The sequence below is a fragment of the Rattus norvegicus genome, chromosome 14 (assembly GCF_036323735.1).
Source record: "Rattus norvegicus strain BN/NHsdMcwi chromosome 14, GRCr8, whole genome shotgun sequence".
Classification (NCBI taxonomy): Eukaryota; Metazoa; Chordata; class Mammalia; order Rodentia; family Muridae; genus Rattus; species Rattus norvegicus.
Genome location: NC_086032.1, coordinates 22320174 through 22336530, shown reverse-complemented (window position 1 = coordinate 22336530; position 16357 = coordinate 22320174). Strand labels below are relative to the sequence as shown.

General features: G+C 39.4%; 1 protein-coding gene across 4 annotated transcripts in view; it reads left to right on the top strand.

Annotated features, from left to right (window-relative positions):
• The first annotated feature begins 312 nt into the window (after positions 1-312).
• Positions 313-16357, top strand: part of Stap1 (signal transducing adaptor family member 1) — a 34941-nt gene continuing 18896 nt past the window's right edge. For 2 of the 4 annotated variants that reach the window (XM_017599182.3, XM_017599181.2), the window contains exons 1-5: positions 341-640; positions 6265-6336; positions 12041-12097; positions 13931-14103; positions 15774-15902. In XM_017599182.3, the coding sequence (XP_017454671.1) occupies positions 521-640; positions 6265-6336; positions 12041-12097; positions 13931-14103; positions 15774-15902 (551 nt within the window). In that variant the 5' untranslated portion in view covers positions 341-520. Of the gene's footprint in view, positions 641-6264; positions 6337-9348; positions 9463-12040; positions 12098-13930; positions 14104-15773; positions 15903-16357 lie in introns of all 4 variants that reach the window. The other 2 variants (XM_006250812.4, NM_001025115.1) reach the window with 2 other exon arrangements.

Below are 16357 nucleotides of genomic sequence, written 5' to 3'. Positions count from 1 at the left end.
TACAAATCAAGACCGTGTTTTCAAAGAAATAGGATCGATACAAAAATATTCAACGAAGCATTTTTTAATGGCTTACATTTTATTTAAGTCACATCTCTTAGAAATAAAGACAGAGTAATAAGCAAAAACGAGAGCTGGGAGAGGCAAATGTGTCTTTGGTGTTGCTCCTAAAGTCTCTCACTTTGCTGCACCTGCTCCTTTCATCCTTAGATGATAATCTGCTGTTTATTTTGTTACCATAAACCTAAGCACATGAAGTTTACACAGAGGTGGCCTTTTAAAAGTTGGTCTGTGCCTGATCTTCCTTACTTCACAAAAACTAAAGGGGTGTGTGTGTGTGTGTGTGTGTGTGTGTGTGTGTGTGTGTGTGTGTGTGTCTTGTTGGTGGAAGAGTTGGTGGTTAAAAAGCAAGTTGAGACTTCCTCTTTGAACAGTCGCCTTTCCTCTCAGCACTACGGAGATTTCATTTTGTTTGAGGCTGAATAGAACTGAAAGCAAGCCAGACGCCAGAGCGAAGGGTATGATGGCTAAAAAGCCCCCGAAACCTGCCCCTCGTAGGATCTTCCAGGAAAGACTAAAGATCACTGCTCTACCCCTGTACTTCGAAGGATTTTTATTAGTCAAGCGGTCTGATTACCAGGTAAGTGTGTAGATGATGACTATAACCCTGAAAATTTCTACTTAACATAAAGCTTATCTCATGGCAACAAGATGCAAAGAAGCCTCCCTGTTTCTGTTTGGGTTATACTCTCTTCCCTGAGTTAGAAGAATGATTCTAACTTCGAATCGATGCACAGCTTAAAGATTATATATATACATATATATATACATATATATGTATATATATATGTATGCATATATATGTCATACACATATGCATGTATTATAAGGTTTCTAATATTTAGCCAATATTTAAAAATTCAATGGAATCTTCAAAAGATTCTTTAAGCATCACAAATGATTTTCTTTAAAGAGGAGCATTTTATATGTTCTCTTCACAATTTACTGCTATGCTTCAGTGGTGAGAAACTTCATGGAGTTGAGGTGATTTAATGATAAAAAACTAAGCAACCTAATACTAGTTATAAAGATGCCTATAATGATCACATTGTAAGAAATGGTAAACTTTCATAAAATTGTAAATATTTGATATTGATTTAAAATTGTCTCACTACACATTCTGAAAATACTGGTCATGATATTGATTTTAAAAGAATATTCAAGGTTTTATTATAAATAGCGAATGCATTAAGGTTCTTTTCAGAAGTACATTTGCTCTAAGAAAACTCATGAAGCATTTCACATATTTTTAATTATAGTATCCTAAGCTACAGTTATAAAAATGTATTTGCCTTTGAAGTTGTAATTGTGGACAACATAAAATAAATTATGGAAATTAACATGAAATTATGTTACTAAAGAAGTAAAGGAGACACTGGCGTAGGTAAAATTTTATGACATTTTCATATTGGCTGAAGTTAGCAAGGTTTTAAATGTCTTCAGAAATAACAGTGAGCGCTCAACGAAGATGATAAGGTGAGGTTCAGAGGCATCATTAACATTCATGAGAAATTATGAATATGAAAATATTGCAGTAGGACATTCGTATTTTCTACCTACATAGTAAGGTCACTTACCTTTTGAAGGTCGGGTTGTGATTCTTGCCATTGCTGTTAAATTTGCAAACATAAAAATAATAAATTTGCAAGCTATACTCGAATGTTGTTGCTGTTGTTGTTGCTTTTGTTGTTGCTGTTGTTGTTGATTCTACACAGGTCAGCTACATGCTTTGACTTCACCAGATGTGGCATCAGCTGAAAGTAAATTTCTAGTTGGTAATTTAAACTTGTTTCTTCCCTGATTGTCTTCCCAAAGTATTTATAGTAACTGTGTCTGTTACCAAGATCCTTCAACTGTTTAAAGAAGGCATGGGCTGTCAAGCTTAGCCAAAAAAAAAAATACTTCCACATTTTTTAGAATATCAGTAAACCATGTCTTCACTTGATATTTCCTCTACGTACAACTCGTGACCTTAGGAAGATTCCTCCATCTGCCCTTGAACTCAGTTTATTCAATTGTTAAAAAAAAAAAAAAAAAAAGGAGCCAAGGATACTACTTGCTTCGGCGTAATATATTATTATTTCTTCTGTACTCTTCATTATGTCTGGGATAAGTAAATGCAGTACTGAATCAAGTTATTTTTCAAGCAACATTGATTGTACATGTTTCACCAACAAACACAAAAAGAGGTTTAGCTTGGTGGGAGTTATGACTAACTCCTGGTTTTGCTCAGAAAAGCGTATTTTAAAGCAGAATGAATTACATACCCATCATTTCTTATGAGGACTGGGGATTATAGCTAAATGGCAGAGCATTCTCTAAGAGGCAGTTCAGCCCCAGCAAGATAATATAAATAATTGTAAAAACGTAGGTATGTGAGAAAAAATTGTTTACACATTTGAATTTATTACCAAGTTTTTTTCGCTCGGTGTCAAACAGAAGAGGAACCAGAGATGACAATGTCAAAGTATTGAAAGATGAAAATCATAATTCCATAAAATGCAGACTTCTTTCACACTTCAGATTTATTTTCTTCTTGTTTTTGTAGATGTTTGCTAAGGTCCTAAAGTCAGTTTGAGGTCTACAAGTAAAAGTGCTCACAGGAACACCGTAGAGCCCAGAGACTTAAACATAGAAGCAATGAGAAAAAACATAAGGAGAATCAGTGACGTTTCTGCACAACTTGCAGCAAATTCCAGGGTGCATTTAGAGCTAGGTGATCTGGGAGAGCTATTACCATGTCATCTGGAGTGCTATGGGATAAAGAACAATGGGAAGCTATGCAGAGTACTTAGCCCCTGCTGAAAAGAATTCAGAAGACTGAACTAGAGAAAATGTGGTTTAAGGGTAACATGCTAGTAAAGAGATTTCAGGTCGAGAGGCTCTTGTTTTTTGTCTCTTGGTTTTGGTTTTTTTCAGATCGTTTAAAAAGAAAGTACAGTGCTCCACCATCAGGGAAATGTACCAACATGTGCTGACTTTAATATACTTCTAGAAGGACCCTGAATTACAGGCCAATAATCTATGAAAAGTATCTTTCAAGGGAAGGATATGGGGCGTTTTACTTGAACTGCAGTGTGAGGAATTTAGGTTCACTAAGAAGGTGTATTCAATAATTAAACCACAATCGAATATAAAAGGCATTGCAGTTTTTATAAATTGGGGTTTAAAAAAAAAAGCAAACTTTCCTGAGACTTTAAATACAAGAATGTTCAGACAAGAGCCCGTCGTTCTTTCCATCCGTGATGTGCACAGCTTACTGTGTTAAAGAGTGTAATGTGTCCTCTTAGCCTGTGTGATGAACATATTGTAACAAAGTATCACTTCTCTGATGGCCCTCACATTTATCAAGCTTTTCGCGTTACCTTCCATGTCCCGAAACACAACTCCCACGTAACTCTTCTGGGAAAACATTTTGGACGTAGATATCTATTATGAGAATATGAACTTATATATCTCTGTACTAATAGTCTATAAAACGTATTAAATGTACGCATCTTTTAGAACCTGAATGCCAATGACCAGCTTTGGCATCCGTGTGGCAGGTAAACTGAGGCAGGCAGCCATTGGCAGTCAGTGCTTAAAGCCGCTAACGAGGTTGGGGCGGGGGTGGGGGGGAGGTGTCCAGATACCTACACGGGCTGCTGTCAAAGGCAGCCAGCGATTGGAGAAGTTACTCAGCAGACTTTTCTCTGAGGGAATAAAGCTTAATTTACTGGAGCTGGCACTCTCTGTGGCCTGAAGCCTGGTTTACGTACTGAGTTCTAGAGAGCCAGAGCTACATCGTGAGACCGCGTCTCAAAAACAAAAAAACAAAACAAACAAACAACAAACAAAAAACTAATTAATGAAGCTTGAGCCAAATGAAATGGGAGTCTGACTATGTTATTTTAAAATTTTTAAATTGAGAATATTATTTCTAAAGAACTCGTGGAAATGTGAATCTATCAATAATTAAACATTTACTCAGTGAATTAAGTATGCTCTTTAAATGTAAACTATTAAATTATTTTATCATCAATCTATATATCCCCTTAGTCTATGTCAATAATAAATGCTGTTTCATGAACACAATCTAAGAGTTATGTCCTTTGCTGAGTATGTTAACTTTACGTATTCGTGAAGTCCTTCCATCTTTTAGAGAAAGCAGATATATCCAGGTCCTATATGATCTCTGATATGACTCTGTCAACCACGGGACCTTCCTCTAAAGTTGAATAAATAGTTTTAAATTAACTAGAAGAGCTCCAGAAGTGATCTAGTTAAGAACAAGTCAAACATTATACTAAAATAAGTTTGAAAAGGACTTACCCAAGTATTAACTGCAGGGCAAAAGAAATGAATGGCCCAGTGGTTAAGACCAGTGGCTGCATTGCCAGAGGACATGGTTCAATTCCCAGGACCTCTACAGTGTCTCATAACTGTAATTAATGCCAGTTCCAGGAGATTCAGTGCTCTCTTCTGGCTTTCAGGGACACCAGACCCACAAGTGTTGCTGATAAAATACATGCAGGAAAAATACTCATACATATAAAATAAATATATCAATTTTTCTAATTGACTGCAAAATAAAGTCATTAAAATGTGGGTGAACTTCATTTAAGAATGTCATAATGATTATATATGTGGCGATTTAAAAAAAAATTATGTGAAAATTAAAAGAATACCCAGGTGTGGTGGTGTGCACCATTAATCCCAGCACTTGGGAAGCAGAGGCAGGAAGATCTCTGTGAGTTCAAGACCAACATGGTCTACACAGCAAGTGTCAGGCCAACCACAGCTATCTAATAAGACATTGTCTCTAAATTAAAAAAAAATAAAGCAAGAAAAGAAAGAAAGAAAGAAAGAAAGAAAGAAAGAAAGGAAGGAAGGAAGAAAGAAGAAGAAGTAAGCAAGCAAGGAAGGAAGGAAGGAAGAAAGAAAAGGTATGTTTGTGTGTGTAGTGTGTGTGTGTATTTGATGTGTGTTTATGTGGTGGGTGTTTGTATCTGTGTGATGTTTGTGTATTATGTGTGTGTTTGTGTCTCTGTGTGTATGTGTGTGATATGTGTTTGTGTCTGTGTGATATGTATATATGTGTGTGTGGTAGTGTGTGTGGTGTGTGTGATGTGTGGTGTGTGTGATGTGTGGTGTGTATGTGTTTGTGGTGTGTGTGTGTGGTGTGTGTGTGATGTGTGTGTGTATTTGTGTGTGGTGTGTGTGTGTGTGTGTGGTGTGTGTGTGATGTGTGTGTGTATTTGTGTGTGGTGTGTTGTGGTAGTGCGTGTGGTGTGTGTGTAGTGTGTGTATGTAAGTGGCTCAGTGGTTAAGAGATCTTCCCAGTACCCCCATCAGGCAGCTCACAACCTCCACTAACTCCAGTTCCCAGTGATTCAACTCTCTGGTCTCCTTGTTTTACACCAGGAGTACACACATACACAAATAAAATAGATAATTTTTAGGCAAAATGTGAAGGATAAAGAATAACTTTACATGTACAATTACAAAAGATAAAACAGAAGGTTAGAAAGTTGAGTATGGCAATGTGTGCCCAGGTTGTGCAATGGTGGTGTGAGTGTAATGGAGGTAACCAATGGCTTCCTAGTTAGGGTTGAGGACTACTTCACAAGATGGAACTCATGCCTATGCCTAGCGCTATAAAAGCCTATGACTGGGGAGCTCATGGGTTCTAGGAAATAATAGTGTTTGCTTCTTTTGTCAATTTGATGCAACTGGAGTCATGTGGGAAGGTAAGCCTCAGTTGAGAGATTGCCTTCATCAGATTGCACTGTGGACAAGTCTGTGGAGCATTTTCTTGATAGTTGATTGATGTGAGAGGGCCCAGCCCACTGTAAGTGATGACACCCCTGGACAGATAGTCCTGGTTATATAGAAAAGCAAACATGGAGAGCAAGTCAGTAAGCAGCATGCCTCCAGGGTTCCCACTTTACTCCTGCCTCTGGACTCTTGCCCTGACTTCTTCCATCCCTGACTGTATGAAATAGGAAAAAAAATAAATCCTCCCTTCCTCAAAAAAAAAAAAGAAAAAAAAAAGAAAAAAAAAAAAAAAGAAAGTTGAGTATGGGGGTTGGGGATTTAGCTCAGTGGTAGAGCGCTTGCCTAGCAACCGCAAGGCCCTGGGTTCGGTCCCCAGCTCCGAAAAAAAGAAAAAAAAAAAGTTGAGTATGCCCTTGTGAAATGGTGTCTATGATTTCTTTTCCCCAGGAGTACGAACACTATTGGACGGAGCTGAGAGGAACCACACTGTTCTTTTACACTGACAAAAAAAGTACAGTCGTAAGTAGAGCCTGAAACAGTCACCTAGTTCAGCCTTTTTTATGCCTTGTCATATAATTCATTATCCACTTTTTCTATCATCCTCAAGTGAAGGCATTCAAACATGTACATCTGAGGGGACTATCACTTCCCTGGACAACTCAGAGGGCATAAGCTCATGCTTTTAACTTTTCGTCCTTTTCTTCCTGACCTAGATAATAAAGACTTAGTTTAAAAGTAGAAATCTTAGATACATCGCTAAAACTGCTTAATGCAAAATGATAGCTTCCGTTTCTCAAAATTGTAGAATGCAGCTATGTTATGGGATGTGACTGTCATCTGAAAGGAACCAGATGATTCCCATAGCATTGGAACATACAAGGCCACGATTTAATTTTCCCAGTCAAAAACAAATAGACTTCTAAGAGCTAAGGTATGAGGAGGATGAAGAAGAAGTGATTATTTAATTAATCCTTTAAACACTAAGCTTTTTTTTTAAATAGTGTGCTGTAACTTTTCAGTGATGTCTAGAAAGCAAAGTCCCTGGCCAAAACCTTAAGTGATTCACAGTAACCACCTTTGCTTAGAACACTTCAAGGGACAGTACAACTTGGTGACTGGGAGCCTGGCAAGCCCAGAAAGATTGCCTGGTTTTCGCAGTGCTTAGTCCTGCCATTGGTAACTGGGATCTTGAGATAATTACCTAACCTCTTTCTGTGACTCACTGCATAGAAAGGGGCACAGTAGCAAAACAAATGACATCTCGAATTGGGCAATTTGAAGAACGTTTAATCAAGTCATTATAAATACGCAAAGCAGTGGGCAGAATTTAGAGAAGTCACACGCTTAGCTCTTAGGCTAAAAATAATGTCATACGAGCACATGAGGTATGAGAGGAAAGAGTGGGAGAGCGCATGCTCAAGGGGAGCATGACACTTGATTGACGGATCAGCTGCACAGGGCACTAAACCATCCTCCTGGGTGCTGAGACCGCAAATATGCGCACCACCAGGCACTGTGGGATGGCTAATTCCTAGAATAGGTTTCGGCCAGAAATGGCAGGTCTGTGAAAAGAGGTCCCTTAATCATGACATTGAAAAGCCCCAGTTCAGCTCGTACTATCTCCTCCCAACCTCAGGAGGCTCTGGGCCATTAGACCTCTGAAGTCCTGTTGTCAATTTTAAATGACTGTGCTTAAGAGATCTCTAAGACAAAATACCTCTAACCCATAAGCCCCACTTATCTAAGGACAAACGACTTCCTGGAATGCTGGATGTTCATGAAAAAGAAGCCACACGTTTTCACTTCTGTTTACGAGCTTGGTTGCCCCAACTGCACAGGACATGCATGATCTCACCTAGGCAGAAGCTATGTTAGGTTGTATGCTGGGATGTAGAAGGTATGCTAGGATGATTGGGCAAAGGCAGAAAGTGTGTGGCCTTGTGAGTTTTGCCTCTATAAGTTCCTGGCTGATGTAACTCTGCATCAAACACTGGAATCTGGGTAGGGGCCGGGGCAGTCTTTAGTAAGGTTTGCTTCAAATTTGGCTAAGAGATTGTGGTAGTGGTCTTATTCTCCCTTGGTGCTATCAACAACTCCTTAATCCCTATTTATAAATGAAAACTGCCAAGTTTAAGGATTAAGAAATTGTAGATGATCATACTTACCTGGCAGAGTTGATACCATCATCACCAAGGTAGTTTTCCAAGGACAAGCCTTCATCCTTGTAGCCTTTTAGCCTAGATGTGTTAACCCTTATGATTTCCCCAAAGGTGCCAAATGTGGGAAACTGACTGTGTAATTCGTGTTAGTGAAGAACTAAATTCACATTTTCCTCTAAAAACATTTTTATACATAAGACGTATACATGAAAGAAATTGTACAAGACGATATTGCTAGTACAAGGGGGTGTAACCCAGGTATGGCCTGTGAGCCCAAAATTTTAGGCACAGTGCCACAAAGAGGTCACAACAAAAGGCTCTACCTTTGTGCACCTACCAGTTCTGTTAAAGGAGGATGAAAGATACTTGGGAAAGTTTTCTGGGTGATAGTCTCAGAAGAAACTCCAGGATAGACCAGCTGAGAACTGGTCTGTTTGTGTGGTCTACAGAGGGGAACAATTTAATGCTGTCTTTACATATCTAAAAGGCTTAGAGGACATCATGTGGAAAGGTCTTGAATTTGTCTAGTGTTATACTAGAGAAAATAATTCAAGACCAGTGGATAGGAAGTAGCTAGAGAAAAACTGACTCAAAGCACAGAACACTTAGTAGGGCTGCCTCGGCAATGGGACTTCAGTGTTATTACAGATGTTCAACTTGAGGGCAACATGGAGAGCAGTTTCAAACAGCTTGGTTGGACAGATGACCTCTAAGGCTCTTTACAATCTACAGTTAAAAAAACAGAAGATAGGACTCCTTTTCTTTAATTGGTGTATCAGCTCATTGAGACTAATCTGGACATATCCAGAGTGTTTAGTATAAGAAGGGCTGCATCTGGGACAAGCAACAAGCCGTTACATTGTACCTTTGTTTGTAAGTGGTTTACCAGTTGTCCAGAGGGTGAACACTCCTGCCATAACTATTGATGTGACTGTATTTAGTGTGGAGTGTGAAGAAATGCACAGCAGTACTGAGGCACAGTATTTAGGCCACAGAGAGCAAGGATGTAATTAATGTTGATACTATAGATAGTAATATATTATAATTAGAAAATGATGAAATTTGAACTTTGACTATATTATAAATTTTATGTTAATAAAATATTTCATTTAGTGGTATGATAATATAATTAATTTTTAATAATAGCTATGTTAACCAACTGCAAGATTCCCAAATATTTAAGAGGAGTCTTGGAAATTACTATGGGGTTAAAGTCAGCACAGCACCCCAAAATGCATTTTACATACTCTCTTGTATTGCGGAAAGCAGGTTACCATGCAAATAAGCTTAAAAACTATGATCTTCCTTCATGTTAGAACAAATGCATCTTACCCAGGAAGTAATTTAACAACATTTTCCTTTATCTTTGCAGTATGTTGGCAAGTTAGACATAATAGACCTTGTGTGCCTTACTGGCCAAAATTCAACTGAAAAGAATTGTGCAAAATTCACTCTTGTTTTGCCCAAAGAAGAAGTACACCTAAAGGTGAGCAAGGAGAAATTGCATTTCATAGAGAGCAAAGGTTGTACATCGATTTTACCTTTTAACACCCCATAGCTGGAATGAAGAAGACTTACAAGAGGAGCCCAGTCGTAACACTTTGCTACTATTTTTTTTTTCTTGCCAAGGGCTTCAGGGCTCTCAGTTACAGTTTAGAAAGAACACAGGCAACTGTTTAGTCTATAAGCACAATGAAACCTTAGACTTCTATCCTCTGACAAAGTCAAGGCTCCCACCTGGTGTTTTACAAGGTTGTCCTTGAATTAGCAGAGTGAGCTAAGAAAAAATTCCCCAATGATGGCAGTCATAACACAGAGAACAGCTTGGGATTGCTAAAGATAATATCGGAGAAGTTCCTAGGAAGCTGCCGGCTGACTTTGAGAGCTGTAGCAATCAAATGTTGAGGAGTAGAGGTCAAAATTTGCTACTGTATGCAGTAGCTGTGTATCACTGGCAAGTTACTCAACCTCTCCGTTCATTTGTTTCTTGAATTAGAAATAAATCTTTGCTCAAATGGAAGGTACTCTCTGTGGCCCACCTGGGAACACTTCATCAAAATTGTAACCTGTTCCTCCTAGCCTGCTGTTGTGGTCTGAATGAGAATGACCCCGTGGGCTTCTTATGTTTGAATGCCTGGTCCCCAGCTGGGGAACTGTTTGAGAAGGATTAGAAGGATGAGGAGGTGTGGCCTTGTGCATCATTGAGGATGGGCTTGGAAGTTTCAAAAGCCCACGTCAGGGCCAGGGCCCAAGTCCTTCTTGGTATCTGTGCCTCCTGCCTGTGGATCAGGGTGTAAAGCTCTCAGCTGCTTGTCCCATGCCATGCCTGCTTGCTTCCTGCCATCATGACCATGTACTAACCCTCTAAACCTGTCAGCGAGCCTCTGATTAAATGCTGTCCATTGTAAGAGTTGCCTTGTTCACGGTGACTAAGACCCTCCCATTCATGCTATCAGTTTGTCTCACTCTGTTCTACATTTTACTGTTCCTAGTTGTTTCTTTCCAACAAAATCAAATGTACTGTCACACCAGCCATTTATTTTTCCTTGCTATATTTCAAACTCCACGAGAATGAGAATTTTTATTTTGTTTCCAATATCTACACTTAAAGATATGTATCTTTTAATTGAACGGATACAAAAAAAGCATAATAAAAACGCCATCTCTTGCTAAGTCTCCTTGAAGATTTTCAAAGGATAAACTTACAACACCATAACATAGAAAGATCTTAATTCGTTTTATAGCCTACTAAAGAACCAGATGTGTTTTATTCCACACAATAAAATATTTCAATTAGCTGAAAAGAAGAAATTAATTTTACAGACAAGGGAAACTAAAACAAATTTAAAACCAGTAGTAAGGTTAATTGCTCATTTCAAAAGCTTCCATTGTAGGTAAAAACAGAAAGACAAATGATAGAAAAATGATTGCGATCAGGTTACTTCGGGCTACTTTTTTTCGGACACAGAGGAAACAAATTGAAGTTGATCTGTATGGGAAATGTGGTTGTTATTTTTTTTAACTGATCTCTTAAGAAGGCAAGATAACATTTAGCTTTGGTTTAGTGATGTGGAACATCAGCAAAGACGGTTCCATTTTTATTTCTAGTGAGGATCATTTGGGACCTCAGTGAAGAAACCTAGCAAGCAATGGCCACACATAACCTTTCTTCAATATGATTAAGGAGGTAATACCTGTGGAGTGCATAGATAGATGCACTCTGGGTTACGGTCACGTTGTTGTTTGACTCTGAGAATGCTAGGTAGCTGGGAATAGCTTCTAGAGATTCTCCTCTCTCTACCTCCTATTTTGCCAGAGGCACACTAGGATTATATGTCTCAGTGTGCCCAACTTTCTGCGACTTCTCGAGGCTTGAATTCAGGTCTTGACACTTGTGTGACAAATGCTTCATTCACCGAGCAATCCCGCTTCCAGTCACCTATATTTTTGCTTGCCAATAAAAGAAAACGGGACTGAAATATTTCATGATAAATATGTTAATTCTAAGTAAAAAAATTGAAGTATTTCTCCATGAAGCTGATTTTATGCAGTTTAAATTTTTCAAATGATCCTATTTAACAAAGTTCCTGAACAGAAGAAAATCTTGCTTCTCTCTCTCTCTCTCTCTCTCTCTCTCTCTCTCTCTCTCTCTCTCTCTCTCTTCATGTATGAGGGGGCCAGAAATTGACAGCAGACATTTTTCTCACTCACTCTCCATCCTATACATAGAGACAACACCTTTCACAAGGACCCCACGGCTTCCCAATTTTACGAATGTAGCTAGCCAGCTTGCTCTAGAGATCCTCCATCTGCTCCTTCTAGGCACAGGGATGACAGTTAAGCTGCCACGTGCATCTGGCATTTTTCTTGGTTCTAGAGGTCCAAATTCTGGCCTTCATGCTCACTTGGCAAATGCTTTAGCCAAAGAGCCACCACTCTGACCCGAGATCTTGCTAGCCTTTGATGGCAAACCTACATTGTCAGAAATTAATCCAGTGAAATTCTTGTTATTTAAAGTTAATACAGATCATTCATTAATTTCGTGCTTTCTGCTTTATCTCCAGACAGAAAACACAGAAAGTGGGGAAGAATGGAGGGGCTTCATTCTTACAGTAACAGAGGTAAGGGGGCCATCTGCTTCTTTTGCTGAGACAAGGTGTCAATAGCCCATGGTGGTTGCAAACTTATGATTCTCCTGTCTCCACCTCCCAGGTGATAAGATTAGCGCTGTGAGTCACCATGCCCACAGAAGCTCATTAAAGTCTGCTGCTCCACCTGGTTGTAAACTAGTTGTTAACACCTGCTGCAACCATGTACATTAAAGTGGCTGGGATGTAGAAACTAGAAAAGGCAGATAGAAATCCATGCTTTTGTTTCTAAAAGTCATATTTTTTATCTCATTTTATCTGGTGGGTTATGAGTGCTGTTACTAAGCACAGCCTATTTCACCTTATGATAACTACTCTGAAGTAATTAGTACTGGTGGGCAAGGGATGAGAGAGATCACCTTCATCTATGATTTTCTGCTCTGTAAATGTTTAGGGCATGGCATGAACTCACAGTCTGTAAATGATTTGTTAAAATGTTCCACTGTTCTGATACTGCTCCAAAACGGCATAATGAGGAACTAGACTTGGATATGAGAACAATTTACTAGGACATAGTTGGGTGATTCAATCAAAACCACACTGCTAGAAAAGGTAGTAGTAACAAGAGAACCAACTACCATAATGTTCTTAGGCCTTTAGCAGAGGAGCCCAGGGATCATGGGCTGCCCTTGTTGCTTTATTTGACAGACTACAATCCTCATTCCTGAGTCCCAAGAGCCTCATTCTGAGTCTTAACAATGAATACACAACAATAGGAATTAATGAAATAGTAACTAAGCATGGGACTGGACGCATGCACACACGCATGCACGCACATATATCACCTGATGAGTACTCTTGTTCTGGTGGCCAATTATAAGACATGGCTGCCCCCATGGCTAGCTAACATGACAGTTAGAAAAATGTTGTACCATACTTCCCCAGAAAGCATAGGTTGTTCCCAACTAAATTTTGAGATGTGGATACAATTAACCAGACTTTACATGGATAATGGAACTCAAAACACATTTCTAGAGAACAACAAAACTAATATGCAGAGAAGAATCAAATGTGAGTGGGTGGCTAGACACAGAGCACAGTGTAAACCTGTTGATCCTATGCCCACCAAATCCATGTTGTCACAATAGTGTGGAGCTTTTCCAAGTTAACTAGTGTGAGAATAAGGAATCTCCTGGAGATCCTAAACTTCCTAGGCATTGCAGAGGTATCTGAGTTCAGGATGAGAAATGAGAGATTAGCTGAGTGTTGGTGGCAAATACCTGGTCTACGGAGCAAGTTCCAGAAGAGCCAGGGCCATACAGAGAGACCCTATCTTAAAATCCCCCCCCACAAAAAAAAAACAAACAAAAAAACAAAAAAATACTCGCCCGCCCCCCCCCCAAAAAGAAAAGGAAGATTGAGAGATTAGTTGCTACTTAGCTCATAGTAAAAAGTGTATGCACTTTGCCCTGAGACCAGATCAAATATGATCTCGACCAGGCATGGTGTTAACACACCTTTATTCCCAGCACCTGGTAGATCTCTGTGCATTTGGTATCAATTTGGTGTTCAGAGTGAGTTCTAGGACAGCCAGGACCACATAGAGAGACAGTTTGTTACAAAACAAAACATATAACCTAACTAAACCAAGCAAGCAAGCAAGTAAATACTCTGTGCAGGTTCTAGTTGGTATAGGGGCAGTACTGTAATGCCCATGTTAGACTGGAATCTTCTATTTACTGTCCTGTCCGTTTGTCTCTGGCAGTGGCTAGATAGTCAGTCACTACACATAGGCTCCTCTCTATTAAAGACAGTATTGCTATTCAGCTGCAGTTTTAGTTTGCCTACTGTTTTAACTGATTTCAGTTGTCAGTTCCTCAACACGTGTCACTTCTACCTGGACAAGTGATTAGACTGCACGAAGTCTTAGAGAGAGAAAAGAAAAGAAGGACTGAGACAGACCAACTGCCAGTCATGCCTGTGGAGAAAGAGAAGGAGCCAATACAAGGTTATGCGGATGCACTGAACCCCCTTCCCGAGTAAGTTTATTCATTCAGTTAAGACTAATGGCTAACTACCAGGTAGCACTACCCACTGGGACTTGTTACAGCAGGGATGGTAAGTATCTTGGGGATCCATCGTGAGCACCAGCCACACTTCCTCTCTTATGTCATGATCAACGTCGTGCACATTTGAACTAACTCTTACCACAGAGGAAATCCCCTTCCACCCACAAATACAGACTAAATAGATATCCTTCCGGAGCTCAAACCTAAATTAAAGTTGCTATGAAGAAGGTCGCAAATGGCCCAGATGCGTGAGACCCTATAACTGGATTATTTATCATCGTTTGTACTAACTATTTCTAAATTCTTAGAATATTGTATTCGGTTGGTTGATCGGTGAGTGTTAACGTTGCCTTCTGAGGAAAGCCTTATGTAAAGTGTTCATAAAAAGGAAAGAGACAGCAGCTGGATTCTGCGGCATCCTCAAATGTCTTCTTTCATGAGGAAAACATTATGGGCCTTTTCCTTTGGGGATCTTGGTGGTCTTGTCGTTAGTGTCCTGGTTCCATGATGACATTAAGTTCCGAGGCCCAGTCCACTGCGTTAAAGCCGCTGGGACCTGCTCATCAATGCTGCCAACTCCAACCGGACAGAGGACCAATTCATAGAATAAAAGTCACACGGACCGGTTCTTTTTATTTCGCTCCAGTACAACAAGAAAGTAATATGTCCATTACAGATAAATAAAGAGGAGGTTAAAATTAATTCTTGTCCCTACACACAAAGATATTTGCCAATAACGCTTTGGATGCATAATATATTCTGTCAAAACTTTGCATGACTAGTTAATTTCACTGAATATAGCATGTATTATAAAATAGGAAGTGCTTAAATTCTTAATTTTATGTGTAAAAATACTATGGGTGTCATTTTAACACAAGTTATAAACCAGGCATGCCTTTAATCCCAACACTCAGGAGACAGAGACAGAAGTAGGCAGGTCTCTGATTTCAAGGGCAGTTTGGTCTACAGAGCCATACAATCGGGGCTATATGTCTATTAACCTCAAAACATCAAATAACAAAACAAAGCCCTTCAAACAACAAATTAAGCCAAACAGTCAGTTCAGACACAGTCTTAATGTCAGTTGTTTAAAACAGAGCCCCACTTGGCTGAGGTGACTTATAGCTTTAATCCCGGCTCTATGAATTTTCTTTTTTTTTTTTTTTCTTGGTTCTTTTTTTCGGAGCTGGGGACCGAACCCAGGGCCTTGCGCTTCCTAGGTAAGCGCTCTACCACTGAGCTAAATCCCCAGCCCCTAATCCCGGCTCTAGAAAGACAAGGCAGGTAGATCTCTAAGTTTAAGGCCAGCATAGTCTATATGGTGGGGTCCAGAGCCATCTCAAAAACAAATAAAGCCTTAGAGAGAGCCTTAGAACATTTTGGAGTCCTACAAGGAAACCAACAATTCAGTCTAAGACCTGTCATGAATTGAAACGGGAGCTACGCTGTTAGTGGCCCTAAGTTTTCGATGGTTATCATGATTACACATGAACTAGTGGATTTCTTTTCATGTTCTCTATGTTCAAAAGATAAACGCTGTAGCTCTCAAGTTATTTAGGTAGCATTATTTTCAAGTAATTATCTTCATCAGGTTTTTTTATTTTTTAATCTTTTTTTTTCTTTTCATCTCACATTTGTAGATGTTTTTATGCAGTTTCCCGGAAAGAAGCAACTGAGATGCTGGAAAAGAACCCTTCTCTGGGAAATATGATCCTGAGGCCTGGTAGTGACAGCAAAAACTACTCCATCACTATCCGGCAGGAGATAGAGTATGTTCAATCTACCCTGGCTATTGTATTGTCAGTACCCACTGTGCATTGTCTTAGGGCTGCAAATATTAGCACAAGAATGAGAAGCAGTGTGACCTAAGCAAAGCTCTCTCCTTAGTGTGTGTGTGTTGGGGGGTAAAGAGAACAGACCTGTGACTGCTATTGTTTAAAGTGCAGTGTTCATGAAGGCAGTTAATGGATATTGAAGCAGAGACTCAAAGAAGTGAGGGAACCAAACCATACTCGTACTGCAGGGGGTGGGGCACATCCCAGGCAGCAAGGGTGCATCCCCAGAAGCAAACACCTCACTTGTTCAGGAAACAGAAAGAGGTCATCGTCTCTGCGTATTTTACCAACAAATAGACCCACTGAAGAGCATCTTCCTAAAGTCTATAATAATAATAATAATACTAATAATAATAATTTGTATTTTTTATTAATTATTTTATTTAATG